This window comes from Kogia breviceps, chromosome 16 (assembly GCF_026419965.1).
Source record: "Kogia breviceps isolate mKogBre1 chromosome 16, mKogBre1 haplotype 1, whole genome shotgun sequence".
Classification (NCBI taxonomy): domain Eukaryota; kingdom Metazoa; phylum Chordata; class Mammalia; order Artiodactyla; family Physeteridae; genus Kogia; species Kogia breviceps.
The window spans coordinates 13,355,722-13,370,329 of record NC_081325.1 but is presented as its reverse complement, the minus strand read 5'-3'; the positions used below and the strand labels follow the sequence as shown (position 1 = coordinate 13,370,329).

General features: G+C 40.5%; 2 protein-coding genes across 4 annotated transcripts in view; both read left to right on the top strand.

The window, feature by feature from the left end:
• The window catches only part of SPART (spartin), a 378,687-nt gene extending 372,178 nt beyond the window's left edge, over window positions 1–6,509 (top strand). For all 3 annotated transcript variants that reach the window (XM_067016746.1, XM_059042300.2, XM_059042298.2), the window contains one exon: window positions 4,858–6,509. In XM_067016746.1, the coding sequence (XP_066872847.1) occupies window positions 4,858–5,131 (274 nt within the window). In that variant the 3' untranslated portion in view covers window positions 5,132–6,509. The remainder of the gene's footprint in view (window positions 1–4,857) is intronic.
• Window positions 6,510–9,774: 3,265 nt separating this feature from the next.
• CCDC169 (coiled-coil domain containing 169) overlaps window positions 9,775–14,608 on the top strand; it is a 43,787-nt gene continuing 38,953 nt past the window's right edge. Inside the window, 2 exon segments of the mRNA XM_067016897.1 lie at window positions 9,775–9,967; window positions 11,491–11,570. Coding sequence (XP_066872998.1) covers window positions 9,918–9,967; window positions 11,491–11,570 — 130 coding nt within the window. The 5' untranslated portion in view covers window positions 9,775–9,917.

Sequence of the window (14,608 nt, the reverse complement as noted above, 5' to 3'; positions counted from 1 at the left end):
TGATGGGAGGGACTGGTGGTAGGTAGAGCTTACTGTTTCTCTTGTGGGCAGAGCTCAGTAAAACTTTAATCCGCTTGACTGCTGATGCGTGGGGCTGTGTTCCCTCCCTGTTGGTTGTTTGGCCTGAGGCAACCCAACACTGGAACCTACCTGGGCTGTTTGGTGAGGCTAATGGCAGACTCTGGGAGGGCTCACACCAAGGAGTACTTCCCAGAACTTCTGCTGCCAGTGTCCTTGTCCCCATGGTGAAACAGAGCCAGCCCCCGCCTCTGTAGGAGACCCTCCAACACTACCAGGTAGGTCTGGTTCAGTCTCCCCTGGGGTCACTGCTCCTTCCCCTGTGTCCCGATACACACACTACTTTGTGTGTGCCCTCCAAGAGTGGAGTCTTTGTTTCCCCTGTCCTGTCGAAGTCCTGCAGTCAAATCCCACCAGACTTCAAAGTCTGATTCTCTAGGAATTCCTCCTTCTGTTGCTGGACGTCCAGATTGGGAAGCCTGGCATGGGGCTCAGAACCTTCACTCCAGTGGGTGGACTTCTGTGGTATAATTACTCTCCAGTCTGTGAGTCACCCACTCAGCAGTTATGGGATTTGATTTTACTGTGATTGCACCTCTCCTACCGTCTCCTACCGTCTCCTTGTGGCTTTGGATGTGGGGTATCTTTTTTGGTGAGTTCCAGTGTCTTTTGTCGATGATTGTCCAACAGCTAGTTGTGATTCTGGTGTTCTCACAAGAGGGAGTGAGAGCATGTCCTTCTACTCCACCATCTTGGTTCAGGACCTCTGTCCAAACTTGGGTTTTTTTTAAATGAACCTTTTATTTAAAATCTGGACCTTTGTCTTATTTTTGGACAATTGATATTTGTACCTAAATAAAAAGTTTACATTTATTCTTGCTTAATTGCACTTTGTTGATTTTGACCCATCATTAAATCTATAATTTTGGCTTCTGATTTTGATGTGTGTCATATTACCCTTCCATTTTGTGTTACCTGTAGATTTGAAAGACATGTCTTCTTTATATCTTAGATATTTTCCACAATTTTTTTGTGGATAAAATCTATTCACATGCTTATTGTAACCTTTCCTTCTGACTGATCTTTCTCCAAGATCTAATGCTTAGTGAGATTGGTGGGTCAGCTGTCTCCAAATCTCCTAACAGTATTGTCATTTCTCACCTTTCAGTTTTGTCTTATTAGATACTTCTTAGCGTGGTTGTCTTCCACGCCCATTCATTAAATACTGGTTCTGTCTAAGGTTTTACTCTATACTCCCTTTTCAGCTCTTTGTGGATATCATCTATATCTGTGGCTATAATTACCACCTGTATTTCAGCAACCTTCAAATCTATATTTCCTCTTAACTTTTAATCTTCAGTCTCATACATCCCAACTACATACCACTACAGCTATTCAGTCCCTGAGTCTTGTTGTTTTTTATATTCATCCCTTTTGCTTCAGCCTCATTAGCACTACCTTAGAATAGATTTTCATCGTTTTTCATCCAGCTCACAACTTGTTTCCTAACTTGTTCCTCAGTCTTAAACCCTTACAGTTCACAGTGCAACCTGTATTCGATCTTTCTAAAACATAAATTTGGTCATGCCATTCCCATTGATTTCAAGATAAAGTTTAAACTCCTTAGCTTCACCTACAAGGTCCTTCATAACCCATCTGCCTTTGATGGATAGACTAATAAGAAACTATGTCTATTTTAAATATTTAAGGTTAATATTTCTAAGAATAGTTTTGAAGGTTGCATGTAAATTGAATTCTAGGCAGATTTATTAGAAAGTTGTGACTGAAATTGTGCTATAATTAGTGAAATCTGGAATCACTGCCAGTATGCAGTTATGCTATACATTACTGAATGCACTGGAGAAATTTCAGAAATGTCTCATTCAAATTGAAAATTGAATTCCATTGACTTATTTAGAGCATTCTTTATATTCATTTTTTATTCTTAAATTGGTAGTGTTACTCAGTATATAAAATCTAATTTAATAAGCTCTAATTATAGTTAACTTTTTAAAAAGTAAGAATAAAAAATAAGCTTTATTTTTTAAATTTTTTCTAGAGATAGGCTTTCTAGGAGTCTTTAACTGTGTAGTTTGAATTTGAATAAAGAAAAGAGCTGAACAGTTAGTTATCAAGCAAGAGAAGAGAGTAGGTGCCTGCCAGGAATCCTGGTTTTAGGGCATATTGGGAAGCAGAGGTAATAAGTGAGGATATACTTTAAAAATAAACAACTGGGCTTCCCTGGTGGCGCAGTGGTTGGGAGTCCTCCTGCCGATGCAGGGGACGCAGGTTCGTGCCCCGGTCCGGGAAGATCCCACATGCCACGGAGGGGCTGGGCCTGTGAGCCATGGCAGCTGAGCCTGTGCGTCCGGAGCCTGTGCTCCGCAACCGGAGAGGCCACAACAGTGAGAGGCCCGCGTAACGTAAAAACAAAAATAAATAAATAAAAATTAAAATAAACACAACTGCTGAAAAACTATTGTATAGCATCTTTGAAGATAACTATGTTTAGTACCATGGAATTTTCAAAGTGCTTTAACGTATACATCTCATTTTATAAGATAAAGAAGAGGAAATTGATGAGATGCAAAGAGGCTGAGAGTTCGCCAGGGTCACACAGGTGGTTGTTGGCATGGTCGATATTAGAATCTAGTTTTCTGGCTCCCAGTTGGGTACTTTTCTCCAGATTAACAGGAGTTGCTGCTAAAGTGGAGACAGCATGGAAGAACAAGAAAAATCATCAGGGGACCAACACAGACTTCTTTTTCAGTATATTATTTTTTGAAAAATATAGTCTTTAGAATTGTATTGCACATAGAAATATAAGTGCAGTTTGAGGTTTCAAACTGCATCAGTAGAATAGGGAACATGCGAAATACTCAGAAGTGGAAGTTTACGAGTCTGGAGGATTTCCTGTGCTCGAAAACACTAATACAGCCACATTCTTACATTATCATTGTCACTTCATTGTAGCTAACACTGGCCTGGAGAGAGAAGCCCTGAGAGAAACCTGCTCAACCAGGAGTTACAGGCACACTTCCAGTGCTGAAACTGCTGCCGCCCCTTTCTCCTCATTGAGCCTGAGCATTGCCACCTGACAGTAGCTTTTGTGACTGGGGCTTGGTTGACCGTGAGAAGGCCTAATGTCTTCTGCAACATCAGCAATCCTGTGGGGTGCTGAGGGGTTGCAAAGCAACAGGGACAGGCAGAAAGCAGTCAGAAGCTTTTCTGTTGGGTAACCGTTGAAATAGCCCCAGTGAAGAGTGGTATAGACATAAGGTTTGACGGATTGTAGGCTCTGCTGTGCCCTGGCTCTGATTAACGTCAGGCAGAGGACAGATGAGATATCATTCAGAAGCATAATAAGATTATTTCATATTTCTACACTGAAGTTGAAAAAAAGACAAGCATGAATAAGCCAATAGGATCACAAGCCACTGTTTTAGGCCAGACTAATGGTAATAGAGTACTTGTTAATTCAGGGGACCGATCCAGTGTTAGAAAAAATGTCCAGATATTGGGTCTCAAAGCATCTAGGAAATGTCAGTGTGTCCTGGAGAAAATTGTAAAATTTTGCCTCTTTGTTCTTGTATGTTGTTTAAGCAATCCTCTACTTGGGGAAATGTATGGACAAGAAAAGCTTTAAAAGCCTGGTACTTAAAAAAAGGTAAAGAGTAAAACAAGAAGTAGGATAAGTTTTAGTGTCCTTGTGTAGACCTCAAGTTGTATTATTTTCTTATGGAAATGGTATTAAACACCTTCAGTGGTATTGATTATTGTCAGGAATAGCTACTTTTGTGTAATGCTTTGTAATTTCCCAAGCCCTTTGCTATACATACGAACTCAAGAAGCTCTTAAATGGATAGGGCAGGACTTCCTCATTTAATTCATTCAACAAATATTAGATGTCAGGCACTGTTCTAAGTACTTATGATACATTAATGAACAAAGTAAAGAGATCTTTCTCTAATGGGGTTTGTATTCTAGTGAGACAGACAATAAGCCAAACAAAAAATATTCTAGTGAGACAAACAATGAGCAAAACAAAAACAACGGGTGTAAAAAAGTTCTGTAATATGTAGCAGACTAAGTTATAAAAGAAAGAGCAGTTTAAGGGGGGGATTGATTGGCAGTGGGGGTAGGGCATGTGAGATAAGGCAATTAAAATAGGTTAAATACTGAGAGGGTAATAGCCGACTTGAAGAAGGTGAGGCAGTTAGCCTCATGCATACCTGGGGTGAGAGTAGTCTAGGCAGGTACCAGCCAGTACCTTCAGCGCATGTGTGCTTGGTGGGTTCAAAGAACAGCAAGAAGGCCAGTGAGTCTGGAGTGGGGTGGAGTGGAGTGAGGAAGAGTGTTGTAGAATCTCTGCTTAGAGACAAACTCAGATTCCAGTAGTTTGAAAGACTTAACCAAAGTCTCATTAAGGTCGACCTCAAAACCATTTATAGTCACCTATAGTTGTTTCAGTTAGAATTCTCTTATATTTCCAGAAGAAGATAAAAAAGGAAATATTGACTGATTAACAACCTTTATTATAATTTACATTTTATTCTTCAGCATAAGCAGTCTTTATTACATTAATCTTAGCCTCAGTTTATTTTCACAGTGGTTTTGCTAAGGGAGAAAATAACAGCCTTGGCACAGTGTGATTTTATTCTTTGCTGTGTTTTAAGTTATTAATTAAATTGAAACCTAACTTTTGATTTTGCTTTCGGATAACATGCTAATCATGTGACCTATTTAATACTAATTCAGAAGATCTTAATTTATATTTGTAATTTCATTGCATTTTCTCTAATCTCTCTCTCTTTTTTTTCCCTAATCTTTCTTTGAAAGATATGGGCATACCGCAGGAGAAGCTACGCACAATGCAGTAGATTCTGCCATCAATGTTGGTGTAACTGCCTATAATATTGACAACGTTGGCATCAAAGCAATGGTGAAGAAAACTGCAAAACAAACGGGACACACACTGCTTGAGGACTATAAAATTGTTGATAATTCTAAGGAGGAAAATCAAGGAGCAGGAGCAAGTGTAAGCATGAAAGGGGAGAAAGATGAACAGAGAGAGGAACTAGAGAAGCATGGGGCAAAGAAGAAAGATAAATGATGGAAGTGCTATGAATTGTCTATACCAAAGCCTTACAGATGGATGCAATTTTGTTAAATGGCAAATGTGGAATTCCCCACAGATTAACCAGGATTTTTAAAATGCATTCATTCCTACAAAGTGACTATTTCATAAGCTTTATGGCATGTATTCTACTTCTAAGGAAAAGAATCAGTATTCTTGCATCTGGCCTTTAGAAATACAGTTACATTCTCTGTGAGTTGATTTTTTTCTAAATGTGGCTAAAATATTTTTGCAGTTAAAATAAGACTAATAGTAGGTGTGCTATAAATCTCATTAAACCTAACATTAAACTATTTTTGTATTTGCTGTCTTTCAGAAAACAAAGTAGGAAATTATATATTTACGTAAAATTTGGCATTTAGTAACCTTAGTTATGTTTGTACTGGGAAGGAATGCTTTAAACATTGTTTCCTCTTTTTGCACTAATTGTGGATTTTGTTTTAGGTGCTTGTGAGAATTTTCAGTGTGTAAGCTAAACAAAAACTGTAACCCTAAATGTAAAGAATTCTTGTATAACATTTAAAAGACTTTTTCAAAATAAGGAGTAGACTAATCATGAAAAATAAAATGAGGTTCTATAAAATCATTTGGTAGCTTATCTCTTTGTTAGGAAATGGAATGGTCTTTTTGATTTTAAATGAACACACATAGATTTTTAAGTCTTCTAGATTTAGACTGTTATTGATCTGTTAGGAGCCTAGGAAATTTGGGGGTATGGTTGGTATTGTATCAAAATTCAAAGTGATTATTATCAGCTTAATTGGACAAAAATGTAATCACTTTTACCATGTCTACTTCTGTAAGTTTTGCCAAAAGACTGAAATTTAGTAAAAACTAAAATATAAACAGTTGAGTTTATGTATGATAAATAATTTTTATTTTGGGATTCAGTCATTGGAATTTTATATATTAAAAAGCCAATAAATTAAATTATTAGGAAGGTATTACTCATAATTAAGGTAAAGAATGTGAAGACTTCAGGCTTTAATCCATGGTGGCTAGGCATAACAGTGTCCACTTTGGCAGAAGACAGGATATTCACAGACGTATAAGCTACAAATATGTAAGTAAAATAGCTAATGGCATTTTATTTTTATTTAATGATTTTAAAAGATTGGTATTGGTTTTCTTAGTATAGTCCATTTTAATATTTCTGAAACTCCAATTGCTATTTAGTTTATTAGGCTTTATTTGAAACTATATAAAGAATGCACTTTGTGAATAAACTGTCTTTGATTTACTTGGCCTCAAATGTATTCATGGGTTTGTATTTCAGGGACACAGAATTGGTGGAGCCTTTCCCTAGGGCCAAGGAATTCTAGTTAAAATGGAAATAAAATTGAATTGGTAAATAGCTTCCAGTTGGTCTCTGCCTTACTTAAGTTTAAGAAATGGAATGACACATAGTGGAGCCTAAAGTTTAAAAAATTACCTTAGAGCAGAGGTCAGCAAAATTGGACTTGTCAGCGGGAACCTAGTTGTCCATTTCGCTTCATTATATTCTGTTCACTTGTTTGTGGGTTGCTTTTTCAGATCAACAGATAGACAAAATGTTGGTAAGTATAGCTTCTATATTCCAGTTCTCCAGAGAAACAGAACCAATATGTATTATAAGGAATTGGCTTGTGCAACTATGGAGGCTGAGAAGCCCCAGATCTGCAGTCAGTGAGCTGGGTACCCAGGAGAGTTGATGTGCTGTATCCGTCCAAGTGTGAAAGCCTGAGAATCAGGAACACCAATGGTGTACATTCCAGTCTGGAAGCTGGTAGGCCTGAGACCCTAAAGTAACGTGCTCGTGTTTCAGTCTGAGTCTGAAGGCCAGGAAAGACCAATATACCAATGAAAGCAGTCAAACAGGAAGAGTTCCCTCCTATTCAGCCCTTTTGTTCTATTCAGGTCTTCAACTGATTTGGGTGCTGTCCACCCATCTTTTAAGGAGGGCAATCTGCTTTACTCAGTCTACCGATTGAAATGTTAATCTCACCCAGAAACACCCTCACAGACACACCCCGAATTATATTTGGCCAAATGTCTGGACACCCCATTGCCCAGTCAAGCTGACAATAAAATTAACCATCACAGCTTCTTAGCCTGGTTTTTATTTTCTAGAGGTCTTTCTCCTAGGTTTTCTTGGCTTTTTGAGATGCAACAGATCTAGTGTCTGACAAACAGTTCTCAGTATCTACTGCTACCAGGGTTTTTCCTCACTTTGCCTCTACAGACTGTCATTCCCCCATGCTGTACTGGGTAGTTTTCTGGCATTGCCTCTAGGAACCTACTAGCTATAAAAATAATGATAGCTAATGTTTAGGTAGTGTTAAAATCTTGTAAGTGCTGTTTGTTACACACACTCATTTTGACCTCACAGTATTCTTACGAGGTGTATATACCATTACAGTCTTCATTTTACAGAATAGGACACTGAGGTATAGAGAGGTGTAGTAACCTTCCCAAGATGTAAGGGAAGAGTATGAAAGAAGAGGTCACACACATGCTTCAAAAAGGAGGGCCTGTTAGGCCAGGCATTTTGTCTTTCTTAAACAGAGGTAGATGGGGAAAGACAAATGGTCTTATTTCCTCTGATTCCAGCTGCTTATCAAATTAATTTTTATTATGATTCCATTGTCTTAATAGTTGGTAGAAAATTTCTTGAGATATTAGCAAAATAGGTCAGCCCTAGATTAGCAAAATAGATCATCACTACCTAGATGATAGTGTGAGTTTTTGCCTTTTTCTCTGTCTTCATAGGTATTTTAGGGTAAGCTAAGAAAAGCCAGACTTATCAGTTAAGTCTATAATGCTGTGCTCAAACAGAAATTAGTCCTCTGGTCTGTTCTTGCCAGAATCAAGACTAGGTGTTTTTAAACAGACTTCCTAATGATTTTGCTATTTTGTGTTTACTTTAGCAGCAGAATTGCTTAAAAGAGAATATTTTGTTGATATCTGAATAGCTTTTCTTCAAAAACATCTTTTCTGGGCTTCCCTGGTGGCGCAGTGGTTGAGAATCCGCCTGCTGATGCAGGGGACACGGGTTCGTGCCCTGGTCCGGGAAGATCCCACATGCCGCGGAGCCGCTGGGCCCGTGAGCCATGGCCGCTGAGCCTGAGCGTCCGGAGCCTGTGCTCCACAACGGGAGAGGCCACAACAGTGAGGCCCGCATAGCACACAAAAAAAAAAAAAAAAAAAAAAAAAATCTTTTCTATTTACAGTATATTTTAAAGATCCAGAAAGATGAATTTAAAAAAAATTTTTAAGAACACAGGTCAAATGAAAAATAGAAACCCTAAATAATGTCTTTAAATGTATTCTATGCAAAAAGTTGTCATATGTGAAGAAACAGTTTGATCAACCTGGAGGCTATTCATTGGAGGAAAAAATGACTAGTGGGGGAAAGTGTTCTCTCTCCAACCCCGCATCCCACCCAATCTGTTCTGTTCAAATTTAGTTAGCCAGCTGAAAAACAACTTGCTAGAGTGCTAACAAGAAGCAAGATTACGAGATAGGATCCCAGCATTTGCACGTTCAAGAAGCCCCACGGATAACGTCTGTAGTTAAAACGTTGCTATTTAGGGAGTAACTGAGCTGGGAGAAGAAAAAGAGGCTTTGGTATACAGCAGTTTTTAAATTTAAGGCTTTTGAGCTAAAGCCACACTGACGACAGGGTTCAGCATATAGCTGTGGACGTGGAGTGGACATAAAGTGATGAGAGTTGCAAATTGAAGGGCGAGGTTGTAGACAAGACCTATGGTGGAAAGACTTTTTTTGTCCAAGTCAGTAGACAGGTTGTGACTTAAGTCTCTGGGTGAAGCAAGGAGAAGTAGATGATGTCACACCCAGATGGCATAAGGAGTGAGTTTTTACGGGAGGACGAAGAGTAGAGATCCTGGAAGCCGCATTAGATGTGGAGGGGATTCCTGACCCTCTTGACCCAAAGGAGCAGGGGTTCTACAGAGAAACTAGAGAACAAAGCCATCAGTTCTCAGCTTTTGATATTTCAAAAGCTATGGTTTAGGTGTGAACCAGAAAGATTTGGGAGAAGATAAAATGCATGACTATCTCTCTGCCATGCAGGTCCCTCTCATCCCCACCTCCCCAGTCTATCAGAGAATTAGGAACGCTGGCTGAGGACGAAGGAAGGGAGCCACCAAGACAGAATAGACACCGTGAATGTCTAAGGGGTGACCAGTACCTTGCTCCCCACAGCTTGCCTCAGGCTGGGCACAAACGTTGGGAGTACAAGATTTGCCACACCACGTGACTATTGACATACTGACAAGAGATCTCTTTCACTTTTCAGTTAAACCGTAGGTTCTTTGAAAGCAGTGAACGTACTTAGCATCTCTTACACATCACTCTGTATAAAATAAACCCTCGATTGCTATTAAATGAACTTATTCCTCAAAATGCTTCACATCATCTCTTGCCCACAAATTTGTGTGGTTCTTTTGGACATTAGTCTGTCGGTCTAACGTGATACTACATTACGTTCCAGTTAATTCAATTCCAAACTTCCCAGCACAGAGCCCTCTTCCTCTGTGAGCGGCCCTGGGCAGCCCAGCCGGGCCCCGCCCCCGGGCGCCGCCCTGTGACGTCACCGGAAGGCGCCAGGCCGCGACCGTGAGGCCGTTCGCCCCCAGGGCCTGCCCTCTCCCTGCTGCTGGGGGTCCCCTCAGGTCTCGTGTTCTAAGCCGTGTGAGGGAAGGGCGTGGGTGGCCTCTGATCTGACACGGTGGAGGAAGGAAGAGGCGACACCTTCGACGGTATGAGCACCGACCACCTTAAACTGGAGTTACTGGAAGAAAGGCACCTGAAGTGAGTCGGAGGGTGGCGCGCGCTCCCGCCGGGTGTGGGGTTCACGTCGGCGCCGCCAGGCCGAGGGCCTGCGCCTGTGGGAGCCCCGCGGCTCAAGGCCGAAGCCCCTGAGGCTGAGGTGACTCCAGCAGTGTCATTAATCCCCGGGCATCACTGGTGACATCTGAAAACAGTGTTTTATAGGAGAGATTCATTTAGCTCTTGCGTTTGGTATTATAAATAGGCAGGTTTTGAGGTTCTGCCTTCAGGAGCAAGTCCAGTGGAGTGTACTGTGTGCACAGACTATAATGCTGAAACATGTGTTTGCTTGTGATGTTCCGCTAATTTCAGGGTTTCTGTTTCAAATTCCAAAAGTTTCGTTTAGTTACGCTTCTCTTTCATCCCTTTAGAAGAGCTTAAGAATTGGTGACATCTGGTAAAAATGAAGCCCCTACTGTATATACTTCTTAAAGTACTCAATATCAGTACTTCTTACTAAGTCTTTGGAACATTTTAAGTATCTTTTTAGATACCCTACCCCCACCCCCACCCGCAGGCCACAGGAGGGCTAGACTCTCCTTGGGTGTCCCTGTAGCTTCCTGTGCTTTCCTCTGTCGTAGCTCCAACCACACTCTTTCAATTGCTCAGTTATTTCTTGGTCTGGTACTAAGCTGTAAGCACTCTGAGGACAGGTTCTGTATTTCCTGAAGCAGTAGAGTGTAGGACCCAGTCCTTTAGAGGAATCCTGCACAAATTCAAATCCCAGCTCTTATCACTTACTCAGCAAGTATATGATCTTGGGCAAGTTAATGAACCTCTGAAGCCTCAGTTTTCTCAAGTCTAAGACTGGCGTAGAAATCGGTATCTCACACATCATGTGGTTGGTACCAGGACTGAATGAAATGTATGTAAAGCACTTAGCGTTGGCTTGTAATAAACATTCAGTGGAAGTTAGCTGCTGCAATTGCTGTTCTGTTCACTTACCGTAGTATCTTCAGCACTTAGCACAATGCCTTTAACATAATAGGCATTCAGAAATATAAATGATTCTGTCATCGTATTTTGATAACTACTATGCCGCTTGCTGATGTCCTATGTAGATAATCTCTGGAGTGCTGTGTGTGTGTGTGTGTGTGTGTGTGTGTGTGTGTGTGTGTGTTTAGTGTTTCTTTTTTTTCCTTTTTATTTCAGGATGTCAGTTGTTACCTGTTGCCCTAGCTGTTCCTTTCTGTAGTAATTTGCAGCTCCTTTGCTGGGCTTTGAGAAACCAGGTAACCAAAATTGTCAGACTTCTTGAGGCCAACTTTAAGAATAAAGGGTTTTAAGTGGTTACATGGGGAGCTTTGAGCTTTAGTGCATTTTAGTGTCCTTCCGGACCCGGGTAATCGGAAGCCTGCGTTTGCCTGATAACTAATTCTCAACCAGGCCTTGAATAAGTGATGTTTCATATAGGTTGTTCCTGAAGTAGTGGTAGGTTACTGTGTATTATTTTTCTCATGTTATTTTTAAGTGAATCATAATTAACAAAATGTGTTTAATAATAGGGATATAGTGCAACTCTCAGTGCTTGAAATAAGACACAAGATAGCGGAACTGGAAGCCAAGCTCAATACTGACAATGAAGGTATATAAGTAAATATTTTTATTTATGACTCCTGTATAGCTGTTGTTCATTTTACCAAGATACCTATAGTACATTAAATTACATATTTGGAATAAGAGTGTCAAGATTTCTGTATTGCTTTTTGGCAGCATTAATAATAATTTAATATAGAGGCTTTAAAAATGTATTTGAGAGTGTCAGACTTGTTACTTTATAATTATTTGTCTACTTACGAGTTCAAAATGTTCATTCTTCAATTAGCAAAACCTTTGTTACGTGAGATAAATACATTATTTCCTTAGTAATAAAATATCACACATTTTCTATATAACTCAAGTAATAACCTTTATATCTTAACTGTTAGATTTGGGATATAACCTTAAAACCCTTGTCTAGGTTTTGGCTATTTGTTTGTGTTCAAAGAATGGGGGAAGGGCAGGCGAGTGTTGCACACACACACTCATCACACACACACTCATCACACCTACACACAGGAACATACCCATATATCCTTAAAATTTATAATGTCTAAGATGTTAACTTATTACACAAATATTGATTGAGATCCTGCCATATGTCAATACTTTGAGTGGAAGACCTTTCTTTTCCCTTTTCTAAAGAGTTCCACTGACTATTGGGAGGAAGTGTCAAACTAAAATATGAACAGAAGTAATATAAGTTCTGCATGAGGAGAAATGGTAACTCAGGTAAGGGGAACCCAACACACCTGAGGGCAGAGGAGGCAGTGTTGAACTGACTACTAAAGAACAGTAGGAGTTTATTAGGGTTATTGGGGTGGGCTTTGCTTCTTAAACCCATTCATACTTTTCTTCTATTGGGGAAGCCGTGAACAAAATGGATTAGTAACCATATGACAAATATAATGCTACTTTTCATAATACCCAGTGCTCTGTTAAAGCTTGCTTGGAGAACACTGCTTTGTCCCAAGGCCGAAGTAGCTTCCTACATCTCCATGTCTATATCCTTAATAAAACTGGCTCTGTGGAGGCAGACTGTGAGTACACTTACCAAGTAGTTGCATTGGCAAGGCTGGCTGGAATTTCCTCATCCATCTAACTACAGACGAAACACGTCGTGCTCATAGATACACACACAATGCAGTAACTATGCCCACAAGTAAAATGTAAGCCCAGCAAGTCGTATTATCAACAGCTCTTCTCACGGGGAGGAGCTGGAATATGGGTATAAAGAGATAAGGTAAAATGGCAAGCAAGGAAGTTTTTCCTCAGTGGGCCAAGCTAAAACCGAAGGTGAAGGGCAGAAACCTTTATCCCTTCTTCAAAATCAACTAACTCCAGGAACTGTCAGGTGAGGTGGTTATTATTATTCCCATTTATTGAAAAATGAAGTTCAGGAATTTAAGTAACTTGCTAAGATCATGGAGCCAGGGTGTGGCAGAGCCATGATTTTAGCCTAAATCACCTGTCTACCACCACCACTACTACCATGACAACTGCTGTCTCCCCACATCAGTACTCAGTAGTTCTGGTTATCTACTGCTGCATAGCCAACCAGCCTGTCGTTTAGGGTTCTAAATAACATATGTCTCTCACAAGTCTATGGATTGACTGGGTTCATCTGGGAAGTTCTTAATTGGGGTCTCTCATGTGATTGCAGTCAGAGATGTAGTCTGGCGCTCAGTCATCTGAAGGTTCAACTGGGCTGGACATTTCAAGATGACTCACCCACATGGCTGGTAACTCATCCTGGGTGTTGGCTGGGAGCCCAGCTGGGACCACCCATCAGAAGTACCTGAACATGGCTTTGTAGCTTTTGCTTCTCACAGCATGGTGCCTGGGTTCCAAGAGGCTGTATCCCAAGAGCAAGTATTGCAAAAGGCACTGTGACAGAAACTGCCAGTCCAGTTAAGGGCTACTCCCGGAACTGGCAGCGTCATTTCCATTATATTCTATTGGTCAAAACAGTCACAGATTTGAGGGAATGGAGAAAATCTACTTGTCAAGGTCACATTGCAGAAGAACATGTGGAATGGGATGGATACTTGCAGTCATCTTTGGCAAATAGTCTGCCACAGGGAGTATTAAACATAATGCCTCTTGAGGAGAACTCTTAAGTAACCGATAAGGGTGGAACATAGATTGTAACGAGAATGTGACAGAAGATGAGATAAAAGTTTTTTTGTTTTTTGGGGGTTTTTTTTGTAGTACACGGGCCTCCCACCGTTGTGGCCTCTGCCTTTGTGGAGCACAGACTCCGGATGTGCAGGCTCAGTGGCCATGGCTCACAGGCCCAGCCGCTCCACAGCATGTGGGATCTTCCTGGACCGGGGCATGAACCCGTATCCCCTGCATTGGCAGGCAGACTCCCAACCACTGTGCCGTCAGGGAAGCCCGAGATAAAAGTTTATGAAGAAGATGAAGAATAGTCTTTAATATGATGCTGATGAATTTGTATTTATCCTGAAGGCAATGGGGTAATATTAAAGGAGTTTTTAAAATAAATTTTTTATTGTTTAACATTATAAAAGAAATAAATGCACAAGTGATAACCGTGGATACATCTGTTTAGGTAATTCCTTCACACTTTGCACTTTCTACTCTAACCTCGCAACCCCTCTCTCCATTCTCACTCTCAGCGAATGAGCTTACCTTCCTCTTTCAAGGAGAACCAAGAAGCAATCAGAAGAGGATTTCCACATGTTTCTACCAAGAAAGCTACCCACCTACATACGTGCATCTTTGCACATCCTCTTACTTCCCTCTTGTTCCTCTTCATATTCTGTGTTACTCTTATTTAATCTCAATCCCTCCACTTGTACAACAGATGCCATTACTCTCACCTCCTCCAGGATATCACTCCAGCGATTGATTGTCCTCTCTCTTTGCTGCACCATTTTCTCTGCTCCACTGAATCATCCCCAATAGCACACAAACATGCCAAGTTTATTTCATCTAAAGAACAGATAGCAACCCTTCTTTGGCCCCACCTTTCCCCTTCCCCATTATCCCCTTTCACCTTTCACTTCTCTGTGTACAGCAAAACATTTCAATAGAATTGTTTTTTTTATTTGCACTCTT